The sequence below is a fragment of the Nothobranchius furzeri genome, chromosome 13 (assembly GCF_043380555.1).
Source record: "Nothobranchius furzeri strain GRZ-AD chromosome 13, NfurGRZ-RIMD1, whole genome shotgun sequence".
In the NCBI taxonomy this organism is placed as follows: domain Eukaryota; kingdom Metazoa; phylum Chordata; class Actinopteri; order Cyprinodontiformes; family Nothobranchiidae; genus Nothobranchius; species Nothobranchius furzeri.
In genome coordinates, this window is record NC_091753.1 from 41,929,503 (window position 1) to 41,951,880 (window position 22,378).

The 22,378-nt window shown below is 41.7% G+C and overlaps 2 protein-coding genes across 3 annotated transcripts in view; both read right to left on the minus strand.

Moving 5' to 3' along the window:
- The window catches only part of ttc9b (tetratricopeptide repeat domain 9B), a 23,052-nt gene extending 13,631 nt beyond the window's left edge, over positions 1 to 9,421 (minus strand). Inside the window, exons 1-2 of the mRNA XM_015951437.3 lie at positions 9,284 to 9,421; positions 8,593 to 9,202 (exon numbers count right to left, since the gene is read on the minus strand). Coding sequence (XP_015806923.1) covers positions 8,593 to 9,202; positions 9,284 to 9,286 — 613 coding nt within the window. The 5' untranslated portion in view covers positions 9,287 to 9,421. The remainder of the gene's footprint in view (positions 1 to 8,592; positions 9,203 to 9,283) is intronic.
- Positions 9,422 to 13,192: 3,771 nt separating this feature from the next.
- On the minus strand, positions 13,193 to 21,113 carry c13h19orf47 (chromosome 13 C19orf47 homolog). 2 transcript variants are annotated; one of them, XM_015951435.3, is made up of 8 exons: positions 21,006 to 21,113; positions 19,953 to 20,040; positions 19,742 to 19,856; positions 19,479 to 19,560; positions 16,210 to 16,332; positions 16,044 to 16,118; positions 14,445 to 14,518; positions 13,193 to 14,359 (listed from the first exon to the last, which is right to left on the minus strand). In XM_015951435.3, the coding sequence occupies exons 1-8, from the start codon at positions 21,022 to 21,024 to the stop codon at positions 13,823 to 13,825; spliced, it is 1,113 nt and encodes a 370-aa protein (XP_015806921.1). In that variant the 5' UTR covers positions 21,025 to 21,113; the 3' UTR covers positions 13,193 to 13,822. The 2 variants fall into 2 exon arrangements, with proteins under 2 accessions (XP_015806921.1, XP_015806920.1); XM_015951434.3 differs by having other exon boundaries at positions 15,969 to 16,118.
- Positions 21,114 to 22,378: the final 1,265 nt, after the last annotated feature.

Genomic DNA, 22,378 nt, shown 5'->3' on the forward strand with positions numbered 1-22,378 from the left:
TTTAATCTCCTGGCACTTTCTGAAGGACACAAAAGCAATTTGCTGATAAGATGGATGGATGGATGGATGAAGTGTTTGCTTGCTGAATGTAACCTTTTTCCGCAAATGCAAGAACACGTGCAACTACGGGAGCTTTTTGTCACCATAACAAAGTCAAGAAAGGTAAGAAAACACTCTCACATTATCACACACACACACACACACACACACACACACACACACACACACACACACACACACACACACACACACACACACACACACACACAGTTTAAACTAATTTAACAATGTCAGAATGACAGAACAAACTGTGCTAAAAGCAACTTTTCTTCTCACAAACACACATGCATACACACACACAGCTACAAACATGCAGTCTATCTCATACATGTGACCAGCTCTGGTGTGCTTGTTGCTATCGTGTCAAACGCCAGAGCTAAAGACAGACAGCCTATGAAACGGCAGCTTCTCACCCTAACCCTTAGTGACCACCAACACTCACAACCCAAGCCAAATATTTTACTGTAAACATTTGAAGAAATTATTTTTATTATATTGCTTGTTTATTTATAACAACAACAACAACAACAACAAGAAGAAGAAGAAGAAGAAGAAGAAGAAGAAGAAGAAGAAGAAGAAGAAGAAGAAGAAGAAGAAGAAGAAGAAGAAGAAGAAGAATGGCTGTAAGAGAGGAAGTTATGGAAGCAAAGACCAACTCCTGATCAACAAGATGATTCTGGAAGACAGCAAGGGGAAGAAGAAAAACCTGAGTACAGCATGGATAGACTACAGGAAAGCCTTCGACAGTGTACCACACTCATGGATCCTCAAAGTAATGGAACTTCATAGAATCTCACCAACTCTCATCAACTTCATGAAGACAAGTATGGAGTCATGGAGGACCACTATGATGCTCACTTATGAGGAAGGATCCATCAACACAAGACCAATAAAAGTGAGGTGTGGTATCTTTCAAGGAGACTCACTATCACTTCTCCTTTTCTGTCTATGTATAGCCCCACTCAGCACCATGCTAAACAAAAGTGAACATGGATGTTAGGTTCAAGGTAAGAAGATCAACCACCTTTTTTACATGGATGATCTGAAGACCTATGCCAAAAATGATAATCAACAAGAGGGACTACTGCAAATAGTCAAGCTCTTCAGTGATGACATCTGCATGCAATTTGGACTTGACAAATGTGCAAAGGCTACATTCAAAAATGGAAAACTCACATCAACATCAAACATACAATTGGACCAAGAGACTGTCATAATGGAGCTCAATCAAGAGAATACATACAAATATCTTGGGGTTAATGAAGGAGATGGAATACAACATGTTAGAGCCCTGCACGGGCCTAAAATCTGAGCCCGTGTCCGGCCCAGCCCGAGAGGGTGGAGCCCCAGCCCGACCCGGCCCGAAAAGGTTTTCAGGATTCTCTGGCCCGACCCGAGCCCGACTTTTTTTAACCAACTAAATGAAAACAAAGTGCGTCAATCCTGACCAATGTGTTAAAAGACGTGCAGGATCCATTCAATTTGTTTTTCCCTCGTTTACCGTCATGGAGATAACAGCGCAGGCTCTGGTGGTAATCAAGTTAAATTTGATCTCTTTCCAACAATTTTCACAAGAAAACAAAACAGTCAAAAGCAGGGCTTGTGTTGACCAGACAGTTCCCGTATTTGACGGTTTATTTTGACGGAGAAATAATAGAAAGAATTACCCTGACGCATGCAGACGAACTGACATTTTATTCGTTACGCACATTGCAGATGTAGCTAAAAGATTCCTATCTGAACATCTGAGCTGCTCAGCGCAGCTTGCTGTCAGCGCATATGTGCACAACGAGCTGAAGTTGTGGAGATTGGCTTGGAGTGCGTCGCAGAACCAGAGCGCATGCGGGAAGGTTCCTTCCACTGAAGCGAGTGTTTTCCAAACCCTGTCTCTCAGAGAGACTTGTCACTTAGAAAATGTTCCCTGATTATGAAACTTTGGCTGAATAGTGCTTGTTCCTGTCTCCAATTTGGCAACGCATCCAGGAGCCGTCTGAGGAGAATCCCAGAATCTGACATCTTCAGCTCAGAAAGCGCATATGATTACGCACAAGCGTGACGCGTCAACCCGGTCTCACAGTAAGACCGGGTTGGACCTGTTCAGGTTTACGCAGACAATCTTTACATAGAATTGACTTACAGATATAAAATTAATTCAGTAAAATATAAAGCATTTTATTTAAATATCCATTCATTATTTTACAAGCACAGAGAGCCGCATCAGATGGATGGAAGAGCCGCGGGTTGTGACATGTTTTCTCCAGAACCAGAGAGGACGCAAACTCAATACATCTCTTTTATTGTGAGGTAATCATTTCTCTGAGTTTTGCGGTTGCGGGCGGGAGTGTAACACACACGTTGCAGTTGCAGTTGCAGGCGGTAATGGTCAGAAATTCAGCGGGAGCGGGCAGGAGCGGGATGAAGAAAACAGTCCCGCGAAGGGCTCTACTGCTGCGTTTGTGTTTCAATTTTTTTATGAATTCGATTAAAAATAAAGGGGCCCGGCCCGTGTCCGAGGTAATTTCACAGTCGTTGGCCCGAAGCCCGGCCCGAGGGCCTAGGGCTTCACTGCAGGGCTCTACAACATGCTACCATGAAAGAAAAAGTCAAAAAAGAGTACTACAGAAGAGTTAGGCTTGTCATCAAGAGTGAACTTAATGCTGCAAATAAGATCAAAGCCATCAACATTTTAGCTGTTCCAACGGTTACATACAGTTTTAATATCATCAGCTGGCAACTTAAAGAAGTAAAGAAACTAGACACCGACCAGAAAATTGCTGACTTCTGAAAGAATGCACCACCCAAAAGCGGATGTTGAAAGAATGTATCTACCAAGACAGATTGGTGGCAGAGGACTTACCCAACTTGAGAAGGCTTACAAAACAACAACAATGGCATTGAAAACCTACCTTGAAACAACAGACGATGCCCTACTGATCCTCGTTTGTCAACATGAAGCTCGCAAGAAGCTGTACTCTGTTAACAAAACAGGAACAAAACATCCCACATGTGGCAAAAAAGAAAGTAACAGTAACAAGCTTTGCCAAGAGGACCAAAAGGGAGGCAAAGAAATGGGCCCGAAGGAGGATGAGAAAAACATGGGAGGAAAAACCAATGCATGGGCAATAACCCTTGAGAGTAAAAAAGCAGACATAGAACAAGATCATACTCATCAGTGGCTACACAGTGCAGGACTGAAGGCAGAAACTGAAGGATTGTTGATAGCAGCACAAGACCAGAGCCTGTCATCGAGATCATACCACCACAAGATCATGAAAGATGGAACAGACCCCATGTGTAGAATGTGCAGCCAATATTAAGAAACCATTGACCACATTCTCTCAGGCTGCCCCACTCAAGCCAGAATTGAGTACATCCACAGACATGACAGGGCAGCAAGCTATATCCACTGGAAAATCTGCAAGCATTTCCATCTACCAGCTGCAGATAAGTGGTATGACCACCAACCGTGACCGAAAACAACAACATCACAGTGTTGTGGGACATGCCAATCAACACAGACAGAGAAATCATGGCCAACAGACCAGAAGTAATCATCAAAAACAAAGAAGAGAAGACCTGCCTCATGATTGACATGACCATCCCATCTGAAAAAAAATGTCACCACCAAGGAGCTTGAAAAGCTATCAAAGTACAAGGACCTGGAAATAGAAGTCACAAGAATGTGGGGGATGAAGACAACAACAATACCCGTTGTAGTGGGTGCACTTGGCCTCATCAAGAAGGGACTGGAAAAGAGAACAAAAAAGATTCCTGGAAACCCAACTGTCCAAGAAATCCAGAAGATTGTTCTTCTCGGAAGTGCCCACATCATCAGAAGGACGCTTTCCATAAACTAACCTGAAACTGCCTTAGAAGCATGGATTGATTCTGGCACTTCAGTGAAAGCATACAAATATACAATAATAATAATAATAATAATAATAATAATAATAATAATAATAATAATAGTGGCCTTTGACACCATTTCTCTTCCTATCCTCCTTAATAGACTCTCTTCCTTAGGCATCACTCACACCCCCCTTCGCTGGTTTCAATCTTACCTTACTGGCTGCACTCAGTTCATCCAGTTAAAGTCCTTTTCCTCAAAACCCTCCCCAGTCAAGTCAGGCGTGCCCCAGGGCTCTGTCCTGGGACCCCTCCTCTTCATGGTCTATCTCCTCCCTATCGGCAATATCTTCCGCAAATTCAATATCCAGTTTCACTACTTCGCGGATGACACCCAGCTTTACATTTCCAGTAAACCCAACTCAACTCTCCCACCATCCTCCCTTACCCTCTGCCTCTCAGAAATCAAATCCTGGTTCACCTCTAATTTCCTCAAACTCAATGGCAATAAAACTGAACTTCTTGTTGGTACCAAATCCACCATCTCCAAATCTGACAGTTTTTCCTTAACTACTGACAGTGCCACAGTCTCCCCCTCCCCTCAGGTCAAGAGTCTGGGTGTCATCCTTGACAGCTCACTTTCTTTCCGAGCTCACATTAATAACATAATTCGGTCAGCATACTTCCATCTACGATCCATGAACCGTCTCCGCCCCTCCCTTACCCCTCACACTGACGCCATTCTTGTCCACAGCCTTGTCACCTCCCGTCTCGATTATTGCAATTCACTTCTTTATGGTCTCCCCGACAAACTCCTTCATAAACTGCAACTGGTCCAGAATTCAGCAGCCCGTATTATCACCAGAACCCCTTCTTTTCACCACATCACCCCAGTTCTCCAGCAGCTTCACTGGCTCCCAGTTAAATTCAGGTCCATCTTCAAAATTCTCCTCCATACCTTCAAAGCCATCCATAACCTCTCTCCTCCATATATCTTAGACTTTAAAAGTATTAACACCCCTTCCCGTTCTCTCAGATCGTCTTCCTCCATCCATCTTGCTGTTCCCTCTGCCCGTCTCACTACCATGGGGAGCAGAGCTTTCAGCCGCTCTGCTCCCCGTCTCTGGAACTCTCTCCCCCCAGACATCAGGAACATCGACAGTTTCACCCTTTTCAAAACCAGACTCAGAACACACATGTTTAAATCTGCCTATGACCTCTGATTTTATTGAACTGTTTCTCTTTGTTTTATCTTCTTTGCGTTTTATTGTTGCTTTATTGCTGTTTTAATGTATTTTTTGATAGTATTTTCTGTCAAGTGACCTTGGCTGTTCTGAATTATTAATAGTAACACATAGGTTTTATAAAGCACTTTTCACAACAGCACAAAAACGCTTATTGATATTTTCTGTCATGTCTTTTAGGAAGAGCCTTAACTGTCACTGAAACATCACCAACTCTTGTGCCAAAAACCTTTCCATGACAGTGTCCTAAATATTTTATTCTGCTAGTGGATTCAGTCTTTGAAGCCTCAATCTTTACTTTGACATCTGTCTTGTTCTGTTGGATATTTTTTAGGCCTCTATATTTAAAAAATGAACTTTAAAATCAATGTCTGTTGCAGAAGATTAAAATCATTTGACATTCATGCTCTATGTTGTTTTTAGGAATATCTTAATAACTATTCTCAACCTAAAGACAGTTTATGATTCATATTAAATCATTTAAGAGTTCAGAATGTCATGTTACAGCTTAAAGGTCATTCTGTCTCAGGACAAAAGCAACAATTCCAGTAAAAAGAAATCTAAACATATTCTTGGGAAACTTGTTTAGAGTTTTTAAAATCATTTTGACACAAATTGTGCAAAAAAAATAATTGCAGTTGTTTTGTAAATATGTCCCTTTAGCACCATAAAATCCTTATTGTATGCACCTTCCCACTGATGCAAACAAAATATGTATTAATTCACAGCTTAAAATAGCCCTTTAATAAATGCACTGGTTACTCCCGTCACAGAAACCATGCTGCTCAGCTGATTAATGGAATTACTTAACCTATATAAAGGCCACCTATTACACTCACTTCCAGTTTTGTATATTTTAAGAGACTCCACTAGGGTACTTTTGCATTAATAAAATAAATACGGGCTCATCTCATTCTGCTTGCTATGAAGCTTCTCACTGGAACTAAAAGCATTAGACCCAGATTCTTTTAGGCCCCTACACACTCCGTAAAAGACAAATCTTATGACTGGTCTGATTAAAGACCGCTGTCCAAAACAAGTATTTACTCGTTTATAGCATGTTGGCTCCACAAAAAGTTTGTAAACCTACTGAAAACATTTTCAGAACCAAATGGAAAACTAAAACTGGTTTAGTTTTATAGATTACTTTTTAAAGCAGGATGTCTCTTTTTAGCTAATAATAATATACACATTATCGGGTTATATTGGAATTAGACTGTCCATATTTATTTTAGATAATTAGACATCTACTTGTGTGAAAAGGAGGGCAAATGCCAGCTAAATGTAGCTCGGCTGCTGCAAAACAACATTGTTTCATTATTTCAACCATTCTTACAACAGTTTTATGAGAATTTGTGCCGAAATTGACCAAAAAGACTAATTTGTGACTTCTGCTTCAAACATGTAAACCTCATAACTGAACACCAAATACTCATACTAAGCTAACACCATTTTTTAAGTACTGTCTGCATGCAATTTGGGTTTTGAACTTCACATGGGATTGCCTCAGGCATCACCTTGAATGAAATGTGCATTAACTTTGTTTATATAACATATTTGTGCTTTAAAAAATGCAAAACTTAAAAGTGCATCATGCACAAATGAAGTAAAAACGAATTTGGTTACTTCAACCACTTTAAACAACTCTGGAGCTTTCTGCCAGCCATTGTCAAATCACAATTGTCGGTGCTGCAGTATTAGCTTACAGGAGACATGGCAACCCCTCATTCACTGATGGTAAACAGTAGTTACGCCCCTCCTTCCTTGGTTTTGAAAGGAGACAAACTGAAAATCCCTGCAGCAGCTGGATATGAAAAAGTTTCAGTATAACCTTTCTTCCAAAATGACTGAAACTTTAAACTCTTTCGGGATTTTCTCGCTGTAAAATTCTCACTATGTTCTTACATACTGCACCTTTAATTTCTGTGTTTCCACACACATGCACGCACGAATCACCAGTGAGGGATGAGGATGAATGTTTATTTATTAAAATTACTATTATTTGTGTGTGTGTGCATGCATTTGTGTTTACTTTTACCCTATTGATGTTATGTTTACATGGAATTTGTTATGTTATCTTGGTCTAAATAATATTGATACAATAATGAGAAAAGGCCATTTATGGTTGCCATGGTAAATGTAGACCTTTGTCCCTTTTTTCCACTGCTCTTCATTTTTACATTCACTTTTTTTATGCCATTTCAAATTACTTGCTTTAAGTCTACCATTTACTCCAATTTCTTCTTTTCTCTTTCTCCTTATTCTGATTCTCAAGTCATCCCACTTTCCCTCGTTCTTCCTCATCTTCCCTTCACACTTCAGTATCCTCCAGCTCCAGACTGGTCCGGAATGCTGCACAGAATAGGTAACCTTCAATGTATCATGGCAAACTGACAGGACAGTGCCTTGCTCACGACCAAGAGAGAATGCTCAACAACCAGGGACACCATCAGGATGTGATGTCTTATAAATAATAGAATATATCATGTGTAGTGCACATAATTAGTCACTAGTGGTCCAAGTTCACTCAAGATGCCAGCACTGAACATGATTTCCTGTTTGTGTTGCATTCAGATTTGTTGTTTCTCCTGTTCTTTCTGTTCAGTTTTGACTTGTCTGAATGCACAAACAAAAGATTATTATTTTCTGACATAATTTATCTCATTATAAAAGTCATAGTCTAACACCACTCATTTTAAATAATAACCTAAATGTTGCAGTTAAAAGAAAGAATTAACCAAATTTGACAACAAGGCAGAAATATGGATTTTCACACAAAGAACAGTTCACAAAACCAAAGCTTTAATATGAACTATAGGCAATGGTCAGATCTATTTTAAAATGAACATTTGATTAACAAGTGTGTCACTCAAGCCAAGCAAAGCATAATTTTAAGCCATAGCAATAAGAAGATGAAGCATTTTAATTAAAACAGTTGCACCAAATACATGTGATTAACTTAAAGGTTAAAGGTCTTGATAATTATTTTTAATATTAAAGCAGCTGCCCTGTAATATGGAGGAACTATATACCCGTTTAACGCAAACTGGACAAAAAAGAGCTCTGAAAACATGCAGTAAATCTGAAATTTGGTGCCACTGAAAACCCTCAACCTAGCACCCTTCCCCACTGTCATGACTCCACAAGAAAACCCAAAGCAGAGCTCCTGAAAGGCCGTGTGAGAGGTGTAGCAGATAGTGGTTAGAAATGGTTCCGTTTGGGTAAACGATGCACTGGTGGCGCCAATCTTTAATCAAATCAGAACAACATGTCCTCTCCCAAAACAACAAGCTGCTGCCTGCGCTCCCACCGCTCAGCATCCTCAGTCCTGAGTCTGCGCTAGAGACAGCCAGCACCCACACAGCCCACTACTGAACCCGGTGAACCGGAGCGGTGCTGCCTGTCAGCATGAGGTCTGGGTGCTCACACCGACACCGCTCACCTGTCAGGCTATCGTAGCACTCGATCTCCGTGCTCTCCACGGCTCTCCGCTGCTCCTCGGTCAGTTTCGCCGCGGCTTGGTTGAGCAGGTTCACCTCGGAGCCCGTCGTCCCGTCGACAACGTGAACCCCTTTCAGCTGGAGCAGCGCCCGGTGGTACTTGCCTATCGCCTCCCGAAATTTCTTCTCCTTATAGCAGCGGTTACCCTCCACTTTGAAGTCGATGGCTTTCTGGATCTTTAGCTCCATCTCCATTTCCGCTGAGCCGACTCGATACCCGCCACCGCCGCCTCCTCCTCCGTCTTCTCCGGCGGCTGCAGCCAGGCTCCGGCCGCCGGTCTCCGGGTAGCTTTTGAGGCTTTTTATATGATGTTGTTTGGCTTCCATGTCTCTCAGTGAACGCAGCTGAAGCGGGGCATAATGCTCGGAGACGTAGGTGTGTTTTGTCGGGGAGGACCGGAGAAGCGTGCTGTGCATAAAGGCACGCTTGGGACGCATAGACTGCTGGGCAGGCAGGCGGTGGCACCGGAGAGACGACAAGCGTCGAAGAACAGACGATAAAACGATTCGGACTCGTCCTCCGCTTCTTGAGCTTTCAATTTTAAATACTTCCTGTTTTAAAAAAGAAACAAATATACTTTAAGAAGTGAAAATATCCTGAATTTCCAAAAGTCCAGTATTCCAATTTCTGACCATGGAAAACTCAATTCCTGGTTTTCTGCTCCGCTAGCAGAACGATGCTCGCGTGGACGCTAGCAACCTTTAAAGGCACGCGCAGCTTCAGCACCACAGACAGCGCTCACACACGAACCCCTCGCGCGCACAGCATTGTGGGAGTTTAAAAAACGAAGTCGTGAGGCGTTACTGCAGACAAGACTTCACAGGCAACCCCTGCAAAAAAAACACGTGGAAATGATCTTTTCAAGCTCAACAGTTCTTCTAATCATGATCGTATTGATTTAAAACATACATATTCATATCTGACCTTTATTGATTAGCATAGTGACCCTTTTTAATAACGTGAAAAGTCTGGTGTAACACAATTTACTGTTATTGTTCGAAACTGATTAAAAATTACAAATAAAAAATGGAGCTTCCACTTTAATACCTGCAGTCTGAACATCAACGTGAAGCGCCTGATGAGTTCAGCAGATATCTTCACAAGATAAAGAATTTATAGCATGCCGTTGTGACATACATTCAAACCGTCTGGGATCCTCAATCCAATAATCTTATAATTAAGTTTTCATTTTTCCAAACGGTCTAGTTGTTAGAATTAAAACTACAACCTCCTCTGGGATTTAAATGTATAAAAATTCAATCTAAGCATTACAGATTAGTTGACTCTCATGAGCGTGAACAAAACAAGAAAGAAAGAAAGAAAGAAAGAAAGAAAGAAAGAAAGAAAGAAAGAAAGAAAGAACATCTTTAAACTTAATGTCAGTATCAACTATCTGTAAAAAGGACAAAGTTAAACCTAATAGAATATAACGCAAAGAGGCAATGTTCACACACGTGGTAACAGGGTCTTAGAGGTTAAAATGATCTCTCCACTAACATTTATTGAAATTGTGTTCATAAAAATAAGTCAAGGTCCTTGGAATTATAAACCTTTTTAAAATATCCATAGTTATCTAAGTAATAAATTACTATTTTAGATGGAGATGTCTAATCCACAATCAGAATTACACATAGGCTATTTAACAACAGTTATCCAAATACTAATTACCTAACACCCCCTTTTTCTCGTCATGTTTCTGTGTTTCGACTTTCGACTTAAGATCTTTTAATTTTTTTTAGAAATCTAACAATATTCATAGATTAAATTGTAGACAGTTGACCCATTTGAAAAGGTGACAAAAAGGCTAGATGAAATGTTCTTTCTACAGATGACCAGAAGGAGGGCTACATTAAGAGAGTACGGCGCCCTCAAGTGGACTTGATGTTACACACATTGTGCTTGACAACAGTACGGAACCCCAGAAGCACATTCCATGCTGAGACCACAATAAAAATGAGAGATTTAAGGGTGGCAGCCAGGTAATTTCAGCACATTTCTGGGTTCTTTCGTCTCACGGGTGTGGTTAATTTAAGGAGGGAGGAAGGCACAAGGCCCCTCCTTTCAAATCATGAGACAGAAAAACAAAAGTAAAAAATTCAACAGATGTAAATATTGTTTTCAATTTGCACACTTAGCGTGTCCTTTCCATTTGCTGTTTCCCTGTAGAGATTTTTTTTTCAATTTTACATCTTCACAAATATATTGAATTATCTCTTCTTGAATGGTTTTACATAATTTACATTTGTATCATGTTTTAGTATCTTCATTGTTTCGTCATTGTGTTGACTATGTATTTGGATGGCTGATTTTATGAAACAAAAGCTAAAAACAGAATTACATTAAATTACACGGAACAAAAATATAAACACACCTTTGTTTCTGCTCCGATTTTTCATGAGATGGACTTAAAGATCTAAAATTCATTCCAGATACACAATATTACCATTTCTCTCAAACATTGTTCACAAATCAGTCTAAATGTGTGATAGTGAGCACCTGTGCTTTGCTGAGAATCCATCCCACCTCACAGGTGTGCCACATCAAGATGCTGATCTGACATGAGTAGTGCACAGGGGTACCTTATACTGCCCACAATAAAAGGCCACCCTGGAATGTGCAGTTTTGTCTCACAGCAAAATGCCACAAGCATTGAGGGAGCGTGCAATTGGCATGCTGACAGCAGGATTGTCAACCAGATCTGTTGCTCATGCATTGAATGCTCATTTCTCCACCATAAGCCGTCTCCAAAGGCATTTCAGAGAATATGGCAGTACATCCAACCGGCCTCACAACCGCAGACGACGTGTAACCACACCAGCCCAGGAACTCCACATCCAGCAGGTTCACCTCCAAGATCGTCTGTGACCAGCCACTCAGACAGCTGCTGAAACAATTGGTTTGCATAACCAAACAATTTCTGCAGAAACCGTCTCAGGGAAGCTCAATTGCATTCTCGTCGTCCTCATCGGGGTCTTGACCCGACTCCAGCTCGTCGCCATAATAGACTTGAGTGGGCAAATGCTCACATTCGATGGTGTCTGGCACGTTGGAGAGGTGTTCTCTTCACAGATGAATCTCTGTTTACATTGTTCAGGGCAGATAGCAGACAGCGTGTTTGGCGTCGTGTGGGTGAGCGCTTTGCTGATGTCAATGTTGTGGTTCGAGTGGCCCATGGTGGTGGTGGGGTTATGGTATGGGCAGGCATCTGTTATGGACGAAGAACACAGGTGCATTTTATTGATGGCATTTTGAATGCACAGAGATACCGTGATGAGATCCTGAGGCCCATTGTTGTGCCGTACATCCTTGAGCATCACCTCATGTTTCAGCAAGATAATGCACATCCCCATGTTGCAAGGATCTGTACACAATTCGTGGAAGCTGAAAATGTCCCAGTTCTTGCATGGCCAGCATACTCACCCGACATGTCACCCATTGAGCATGCTTGGGATGTGCTTGACTTGCGTATACGACGGCGTGTACCAGTTCCCACTAATATCCAACAACTTCGCACAGCCATTGAAGAGGAGTGGGCCAACATTCCACAGGCCACAATTGACAATTTGATAAACTCAATGCGAAGATGTGTTGCACTGCATGAGGCAAATGGTGGTCAAACCAGATACTGACCGGTTCTGAGTCCCCAGACCCCCAATAAAGCAAAAAACTGCACATTCTAGGGTGGCCTTTTATTATCGGCAGTATAAGGTACACCTGTGCACTACTCATGATGTCAGATCAGCATCTTGATGTGGCACACCTGTGAGGTGGGATGGATTCTCAGCAAAGCATAGGTGCTCACTATCACACATTTAGACTGATTTGTGAACAATGTTTGAGAGAAATGGTAATATTGTGTATCTGGAATGAATTTTAGATCTTTAAGTCCATCTCATGAAAAATCGGAGCAGAAACAAAGGTGTGTTTATATTTTTGAGTGTAGAATTGACTTGTTTAATGGTAAACTTGCAGTAAACACTATTATAGCATTTGTTGTTTAGCATTACCATCTTAAAAACTTGTATATCTTTTACCATTATTGTCATTTTCCTCAGGAGGTGTAAAAGATTGATGTATTAACGAAGATGCTGCTTAATGGAGAAAGACGGAAACAGCTTTGCTGTCAGATACGAAAGCTGCAGGTGTCACAGACATGGATTCTATGACCTTTCCAAATGTCCTTTAAAAAGCATCCCAGTTGATGGTGTTTTCCTTTTTATTGAATATATTCACAACGTATCAAGCTTGGAGTGAATGTGGGGCTTTTATGCAGTCATCTCCAGCCCCTAAGCAGGCATAAACAGCAGAGCCAGTTCAGTCCCCATCTTTTAGCTAAATCTATATTAAATAATATTTAACAGACAGAAACTGATCTGTGCTGTTGTGGGAATGAGGTTTGAGGAGGTAGTGTAGTGTACCATCACCATCTTAGTGTGATGAGTGAGTGAATAATGGATTCTTTGTAAAGGGTCTTTGAGAAGCTTCATTAATCTAACTCATTATGATTAAATGCTGTAACTTCTAAACAAAGCACAGAGACAGAGGGTTGGGTTTTTATTCTAGAGGTTCATCTGCATTTCTTTTGCTCACAAGACACCACTTCCTATTTTACGGACATCACCCAGGAGGGACGTTTAGGTCGAAAATAACGATCTACAACCATTTCATTTCTTGGACTCTGCCCAACTCCTATGTTTTGCTTTTGATTTGCACATTTTTTTTAAAGAAATATTTAAAATTCAAGCAAAGGTCACAAAACTGTCCATCAAGAAGAATCAACAACAGGAAGTGCACACAACAGCAGCACCTGTGGTGTTAATGGAAATATTTGTAAGCACCATCGTGACCATTTGGCTGACATCATGCTCTTTCCTTAAGCTCATAACAAACCTGTAAAACATGATAAATAAAAATGTCTTTAAAAGACGACAGCTTGAGCAACAAATGCAGATCATTTAAAGACACTAAACTAAAGTTATGGCAGCAAGGCTTAAACTGTTTAATAAAAAGATGGAGGGACCTATCGCATCTACCCCGGCATAAAACAATAACAAAGCTAATCTCTAGTTACTAGTTTTACCTGCAGTCCTGCATGAAACCAAAAGCAGTGATGACACCAACAGGAAAAAGGATGAACACAAGGAGTGAATCATTTCCAGAGTGTGTGTGTGTTAAGGTTTCTTGCTGCCAAGTCTCTTAAAAACACTGACAGCCTTGACGTCCATCTTGGCGCCTCCTGGCTCCCCAACTCCTGCTGCTGCCCCCCCAGCCCCAGTGCTGCTGCTGACTTTGCAGCTCGCTATCGAGGATTTGCCTGGTGCTCTGGACCTGGTGCTCGTCACTCTGTTGTCCTGAGTGTCTGCAGGTGTTGCAGACACAGATTCGTTAGTAGAAAGGGGCTTGCCCAGTCTCTGGAGAACACTGATTTTGGCAGCGGGGTGGCTCTTCAGGGAGGAGGCAGAGGAAGAGGTGGGGATGTCAGAGGGAGGTTGTTTGAATTTTCCTCCTAGTCGTCGCAGGGCGGTGGGCGCTGCTCTTTTAGATGCTTTTTTCTTGGATGGAATGGTCTTCAGGACTCCAGCGTACTGAAGTACAGAGCCTTCTTCATTGCTGTCCTCATCATCTTCATCCATGTATGCTGCTGTACTTCCGGACTTCAGCACGCCGTTTTCATCCCCTCCATCAAGGCGACTGAACACACCAGTGGGCTGCCAAAACACCAGAACATACATTGTATTTTATACTGGTATTCATTACAGACAATAAGACTGAAGACACATTAACCAGCCTCACTTTGTTATTATTGGTCGTCGTGTCTGCCATCGATTCGGCTCCGAGTCGTTCAAACACTGAGGTACGCTTCAAACCTTTAAAAACCAAAAAAGCAAATAGTTTACATAAATGAGACATCTGAGTGTGATTAGTTTGGTTTTGGTTTGGAGAAAGATCTAATATATTCAATAAAGTTCAGAATTGCTCTGATCAGATAAGTCAGAGTGAAGAGAATGTACTTATTTTAAATGCTATGGGTTCAATATTTACTAAATGAGAATGCAATGTTTGTTTTATATGTTTATGTATTTAACAGACACTTTTGTCCAAAGCGACTTACAAGTGAAAATCGGCATGTTGCCCTTGAGGCTAACAACAACAATAACAACAACAACAACAACAACAACAACAACAACAACCAATTTCCAGTTAGTCGCAGGTGGCAGTGAGGCAGCATGATGAATCATGGAGAGGAAGGAACAAGGAGTGGACAGTAGAGAGGGGGACGGGTGCAGGGAGGGTGCTAGTTTAGAAGATGCTCTCTGAAGAGCAGGGTCTTCAGGAGTTTCTTGAAAATCGAAAAGGAAGCCCCTATTCTTGTGCTTGGTAGGTCATTCCACATTTGTGGAACGATGCATGAGAAGAGTCTGGATTGTCCTGAGCGTGGTGTAGGCACTGCTAGCCAACGATCCTGTGATGACCGGAGCGGCCGGCCCGAGACGTAAGCCTTTGCAAGAGGATTCAGGTAGATGGGAACCGTACCATCTACGACTTTGTATGCTTTTAAAACATGCTTTATAAGCATGTTTAAAAATTTTATAAAAACTAATTTTATTTTTGACTCAATATTAAAAGTTTTACTGCAAGACAGATATGTATCTGTCCAGCCATCCTTACTGCAAGACAGATATGTATCTGTCCAGCCATCCATGCATCCATCCATCTGAGGGGCATAGGCAAGTCAGATTTAATTAAAAGATTCAAACTTGATCAACACAAAGGTCAAATTAAATTTTAGACAATATACTCATGTAATCTAGAAAATAGAAGCAACCAATTATTAATGAATTCATTGAATTTATCTCAATTTTATTCCCAGACTGGATTTAAAAAAAGGATTTGTGGCCTGCTGCCATCCCACTAATTATCAATACAAGTTCTCATCTTTAGGTCTGTGTTTAAACGATAATGAATCTTTACATAAAGTTAGATAAGCTCGAAAAGCCCTGACAACATTTGATAAAGCAGCAGTTACAAGTAACTTTATTCATTTCTTTAAAAATAGAAGAACAAATGTGTACCTCTTAAAAAAATCTTTGTAATTCAGTTTTTATAAGCAGGTAAATAGAGATGGGAGAAAAACATGACTGGCAGTAGTAAATTAGTAAGTAAAGCTGATTAGCTGAAGCTTCGTCTACAGCCAAGAATTAGAAGCTTTCATTTAACCCCAGAGACGTTTCATTTACCGTCTGAATGCTGATTAATGTTGCTGATTAGTGTTGTTAGTCAGTCACACTGCCGGCGAGACCACTGGGCCAGGCCTACCTTTCTTGGCCTGCTGGGCCAGGATTCGGCGTGTACGAGGCGTGGTGCCTTTAGGCATGTTGACGATGTACTTGCCTTCCATCTCGGCTGTGACACGACGGCGCTTCGCTGCTGGCAAACTGCTGCCTTCATCGGCCGGTTGGCTCAAAACTGACAGACGAGTCAAAACAAAAGAATCAACAAAATAATCAAAACGAACAGCAAATAACATGTAAAAAAAGAAATTTCCACAACCAGCTACCTGCTTTATTCTTGTTAGCCTGAGAGTTGGACACGGTGACGGAGAGCCGGCTGTCAGATCTGCGGGTTGGAGTGGCTGGAGGAGAGTCGTGGCTCAAAGCGTTGGCGATCATACGAGCAGCAGCTGGAACAAAACAGAGACAATCATTGAGATTTAAACTCTTTTTTTTAAAACAAAACTCATCCTGTTATTTTCTGATGATACAAGACAGTTGGGATGCACCGTTCATCATGATTTAATTCTGAAAACATAAAAAATGATTCCTCCTTGAACCGTCACCTTATCGTGGTGGAGGAGTTTGAGTGCCCTAATGATCCTAGGAGTTATGTTGTCTGGGGCACTTTGTGCCCCTGGTAGGGTCTCCCATGACAAATGGGTCTTAGATGAAGGGTGAGACAAAGAATGGTTCAGAAGATCTTTCATGGACGTAAAAACAAAGAGTCGGAGTACCCAGCCCGGAGGGTTACCGGGGTCCCACCCCAGAGCCAGGCCTGGGGTTGGGGCCCGTGAGCGAGCGCCTGGTGGCCGGATGTTTGCCCATGGGGCCTGGCCGGGCCCAGCCCGAACCGGATACATGGGCTCATCCAACTGTGGACCCACCACCTGCAGGAGGAACATGAAGGGTCCAGTGGTCTGGTAGTAGACCGAGGCGGGAGCCTTGGCGGTCCGATCCCCGGACAAGAAAACTGGTTTTTGGGACATGGAACATCACCTCGCTGGCAGGGAAGGAGCAGGAGCTTGTCGCAGAGGTTGAGCGGTACCGGCTAGATATAGTCGGACTCACCTCGACACATAGCATTGGCTCTGGAACCCAAGTTCTTGAGAGGGGTTGGATACTCTCCTTTGCTGGAGTTGCTCCAGGTGAACTTTCCCTTCAGGTAACCCTGGATGGGAAAATGAAAATACCTAACAGGTACGATCGATAGTTGAATCTCAGATTGAGGAGGAGCAATGTGGTTTGCCTCCTAGCCGTGGAACTGTGGACCAGCTCTATACCCTTGCAAGGGTGATGGAGGGGGCATGGGAGTTTGCCCAACCAATCCACGTGTTTTGTGGATTTGGAGAAGGCATATGATCGTGTCCCCAGGCGCACGAGGTGGGTGGCCTTTTGTTAAGGGCCATTCTGTCCCTTTACCAGAGGAGCGTGAGTTTGGTCCGCATAGCCGGTGGTAAGTCGGACCTGTTCTCGGTGAGGGTTGGACTCCGCCAGGGCTGCCCTTTGTCACAGGTTCTGTTCATAACCTTTATGGACAGACTAAGGAGCTTTGAAAGAAAAGCGTCTGGACTTCTTTGAGTTGCTTGAAGACGTTTCACCTCTCATCCGAGAGGCTTCTTCAGTTTTAAGGTCAAATGGTGGAGAGTCCCAGATTCAAACCCAGTGGGAGTTTCCCCCCAAAGAGGGAACAAAAGACCCCCTGATGATCTTCTACATAAACACATGAGCCAAGGTGTGAGGGTGGGTGTGCGTCCTATTCAGCCAGAGTTTCGGGTGAGCTCATTGCGAAGCCTGGCCCCACCCTATCGTGAATTCCTGAGGTCAGATGGCCCAGGATATGCGTGAGCGTTGAGGCATCTGGGAAGGGATCTCAAAACTGGATTATAGATGGCAGACAGTTGGTGTCGTAAACCACCGCCTCTGTTCAAAGATGGTTGCTCACAGTGGACATAAATGGCTTCCTTTACTCCTCTTTCAAACCATCTGTCCTCTCTGTCCATAATGTGAACGTTGGCATCCTCGAAAGAGTGACCTTTGTCCTTTAGACGCAAATGAACTGCTGAGTCCTGTCCCATGGAGGTGGCTCTTCTATGTTGTGCCATGCACATCTGAAGTGGCTGTTTGGTTTCTCCGATGTAGAGGTCTGGGAATTCCTCGCTGCACTATACAGCATACACCACATTGTTCAGTTTGTGTTTAGGAGTTTTGTCTTTCGGGTGAACCAGTTTCTGTCTGAGTGTGTTGCTGGGTCCGAAGTACACTGGTATGTCCCTTTATGGACAGAATTTCTAGGCGCAGGTGTGGAGTGTGTCGAGTTTGGTGGCAGGAGAATCTCGTCTCTGCTTTTTGCGGATGATGTGGTCCTCCTACCTTCATCTAGCTCTGACCTTCAGCTCTTGCTGGGTAGGTTCGCGGCCGAGTGTGAAGCAGCTGGGATGAGGATCAGCACCTCCAAATCTGAGACCATGGTTCTCGACCGGAAAAAGGTGGCTTGCCAACTCTGGGTCGGGAGAGGGGTTCTACCTCAAGTGGAGGAGTTTAAGTATCTCGGGGTCTTGTTCACGAGTGAGGGTAGGAGGGATTGGGAGATCGACAGGCGGATTGATTCAGCATCTGCAGTGATGCGGACGCTGAACCGATCTGTCGTGGTGAAGAGGGAGCTGAGCCAGAAAGCTAGGCTCTCGATTTACCGGTCGATCTACGTCCCAATCCTCACCTATGGTCATGAGCTTTGGGTAATGACCGAAAGAACGAGATCGCGGATACAAGCGGCCGAAATGAGTTTCCTCCGTAGGGTGGCCGGGATCAGCCTTAGAGATAGGGTGAGGAGCTCGGACATTCGGGAGGGACTCGGAGTAGAACCGCTGCTCCTCCGGATCGAAAGGAGGCAGTTGAGGTGGTTTGGGCATCTGGTCAGGATGCCTCCTGGACACCTCCCCGGGGAGGTGTTTCAGGCATGTCCTGCCGGCAGGAGGCCCCGGGTCGACCCAGGACACATAGGAGAGGTTACATCTCCAATCTGGTTCGGGAACGCCTTGGGGTCCTACCGGAGGAGCTGGTGGAGGTGGCCAGGGAGAGGACGATCTGGAGCTCCCTAGTTGGGATGCTGCCCCCGCGACCCGGATAAACGGAGGAAGACGACGACGATGATTCTTTATATAAAACTATTATCACTAGTCTGAATTAACTCTTAGCAGTTGTAAGTTCAAGTCCCACTTTTTATTGCAGCTTGATGCATTTAAGGCCTTTTAATTGTAATATTGTAATAAAAATTTATTTGATATTATTAGTTTACACAAAAATGTAAATGTTAGCTCAACAGCTTTATAGCAGGGCTGATTACAGCTTAACATGTGTAGTAAAATAATGGACAAGAAAAGAAAGTCAGTTAAGAATGGGATGAAACTTCACTAGTAACACATCAGAGGGTTCTCTGCACATGGATGAGCTTCAATTGTTCTGCTTTAGACTAAGGGATGGCAACCACATCAAACATCAGTTACAAAGGAATGGAAGAAAATGTTGATATTAGAAATGGACTTCTGTTACTAACGTGTGTTGGCAGTTCTTCTGAGTTCAGCCTGAACACTTGTCTGTCCTGCGGAGATGGCCTCTGTTGCCATTTTGCACATATCCTTAAACCAGAAGAAAATTATGAAGAATTAAAGAAAAATAGCATTGTACAAAACAAAAGACAGCTTGTCTAATAAAGCATTTGTTGATTTGTTTAATTTAGAATATTTAATCAAATATAATCAAATTGAATAAAAAATAAATAAATAAAAATCAGCTTCAAAACGGAAGGTTTGACCTCACCTGCCTGTACACCTGCTTGGCATGTTTAAGAATGGCAATGACGTCACCAATTACTGTTATCCCCAGGTCTATCATGATGTCCTTGCTAAGGTCCATAAGCATGTTCTTCTGAATTCTGTGGTTAAATAAATCAGAAAGTGTTGCTGTAAATTAAAGGATGAGGGTAAAGGATGTGTAACATCAGTTTTATGAAGTACCACCTTCAAGTTACCTATTGTCCACAAAGGAAACTGCATAATTAACAGCAAGTCCAGCAGGGATACCGGCATCCTTAAAAAACTGAATCCACTCTGAAGTGGCTTCAAAAAAAAAAAAAAAAAAATTGAAATTGTAAACAAAAATTAAGACAACTTTTTTTAAATACAGGAAAAGATCCATAGAACTACAAATCATTTACTGCAAGTGTCACAGAAACCAACTTAATTTCACATGTAATTAAAGTAGCGTAACTTCTCATCAACTGTGCAAAAGCACTAGAAGTTCTTTATAAATGAAGCACAGAGGCTTAAAACCAGAGCACACGATCCACAAATTATTCCAATAGCAGAATAAGATGTACAGTTTGTGACAGTATTACAGTGGTGAAAGCCTGGCACCAAGCGCCAGTATGAGGCATAAATCTGAGGTGACAGCAGCATGCTGTGTTTTAATACATGCTGACCACGAGCAGCTGGAGGTTATTTATAACACCAGTGACGAGACATCTTGTGGCTGAAGTTACAGAGACAGAATGAAGCACAACAGCTGCCAGGACAATAACTGTACTCCTGATTAACTCAGCCGCACCGAGACGAAACTCTCACGGTGGCTAAATTCTCATCTGACACTCAGGCGCCTTACAAGTCAGTCGCAGTCACAATGGAGAATCACAGCACAGCGCGCCGTTTCAGTAGAATGAATGAATGTGTCATTCAAAGGTTGAATTATCTTTTAAAATCAACGTTAGTGTCTGTTTAGGGGAAAAACTCGAATAAATTCCCTACTCAATGTTAAACGAGCACAAACATATTTTAATCTCTAATCTCTATTAGCGAATATTAACTAGTACTAGCTTGAAATCGCAATAAAGAAACGTTAGCATCGTATTAGCATTGGAGAATGGAAGAGGTTACGAGCTGTTTAACGAACGTTCCAAAAACGATGTAAAAGCCAGTGTGGAAATTTAAAACCGATGCGGGAGTTGTATCACACAAATGATAGCCACAACATTTAAATGTATCTACGAGGTACTAAATTAATCTCGCCGAGGCCTCGGTGTTCTCACCTGTTGTCACAGACGCCATGTTTACGACGAAAGCAAGATGACGTCTGTCGGTCTTTTCCTGTGTCGCAACATCCGGTGTTGTGCCGAAAACAGGACGTCTTCGGTGGAATCATGACAGTTAGTGAAAATATATATTTCTTGTGGAAATGTTGGTTTGTATCGCTATTAAAAATGTGTATGTTTTTACACTATTTTGTATTTACAGTATTAGTAAAAATTAGCATATAATGTCTCGAAAAGAAAATACCTTTTTTTTGTGACTGAGCTGCTTGCGTCAGAGGTTAATTTTCCGATAAAACACCTTATGCAGCACAATGTTTTACCTATGACCGCTAGATGGCGACAAAGACTGAAACTCTTTCCAAAACAACCACGCTAGTTAAAAAAAATTATATATATATATATATATTTAAAAAAATTATATATATATATATATTATAATTATTACCTACAGAGGTGCCAAAAGAGATTAAAATATATTGACGTTAAACCAATTTAAATATAGTATAAGTAAGTGGGACACATTTACTTTACATGACATTTATTTAATTAATTCTTCACAGAATAAAAGAAGGTTTTGCAATTGTTCCAATCACCATTAAAGAAGATAGCGCCATCAAATTTGAGAAGGAAAGTTTCGGAGTGTAAACATGTCAGAATAGCCGAAAAGGCAGGGCCTTTAAAATGGACTGATAGATCAGAGTGTGATAGTGGCAAAAGACAGACATTCTTCACAAATAGATAAATGTGAAGAATGTAAAAACAGGACAGAAATACTCTATAGTTCTTAGCAAAATATCTAAAGTTAAACATTTTGAGAAAAGTAAACTATTTTTCAATGAGGGATCTTGAACATATGTGCATGTAAGTCAAATGAGATGTTATTTATGCTTTCTGAGGAGCCTTTTACCTGCTTAATCTCAGAATATTTCACATTTATTTAATTTTTATTTGTCCCAAAAGATATTGAATGACATTTTTTGCTCACGGAAAGAAACAAATACAAAGGAAATTCTAAGAACAATAAAAAGAAGATACTCTATAAGTTTACTACAATTTGAGAGACTTAATATTCTCTTCACAATCAATAAATGAATATATATATATATAAAATTCCAGGCTTTTTTCATAAAGATTGTCTCAAAATAAAACTTACTTTGAATATTTATTTACTTATTTACTTTTAATACTGTAACAAAAGTTGATATGTAAAGCAATACAACATCGCACTTGACACATAGTAGCAGTCAGTCTGATTACTGCAGAATATGCTACATTATGTTCATCCAAGAGGACTGTAAATATTGCATTTCATAACAGGGATAATATGAAATCAGAGCACAGATGGGAATTGTGGAAAAATAGAAACACAT

Coding starts and splice junctions, on each gene's coding strand:
- c13h19orf47 (XM_015951434.3), bottom strand. Junction 19,561..19,741: donor CCAAGCAGGTGTACAGGCAG/GTGAGGTCAAAC, acceptor TTCTGGTTTAAG/GATATGTGCAAAATGGCAAC. Junction 16,333..19,478: donor CAGAAGAACTGCCAACACAC/GTTAGTAACAGA, acceptor GTTTTGTTCCAG/CTGCTGCTCGTATGATCGCC.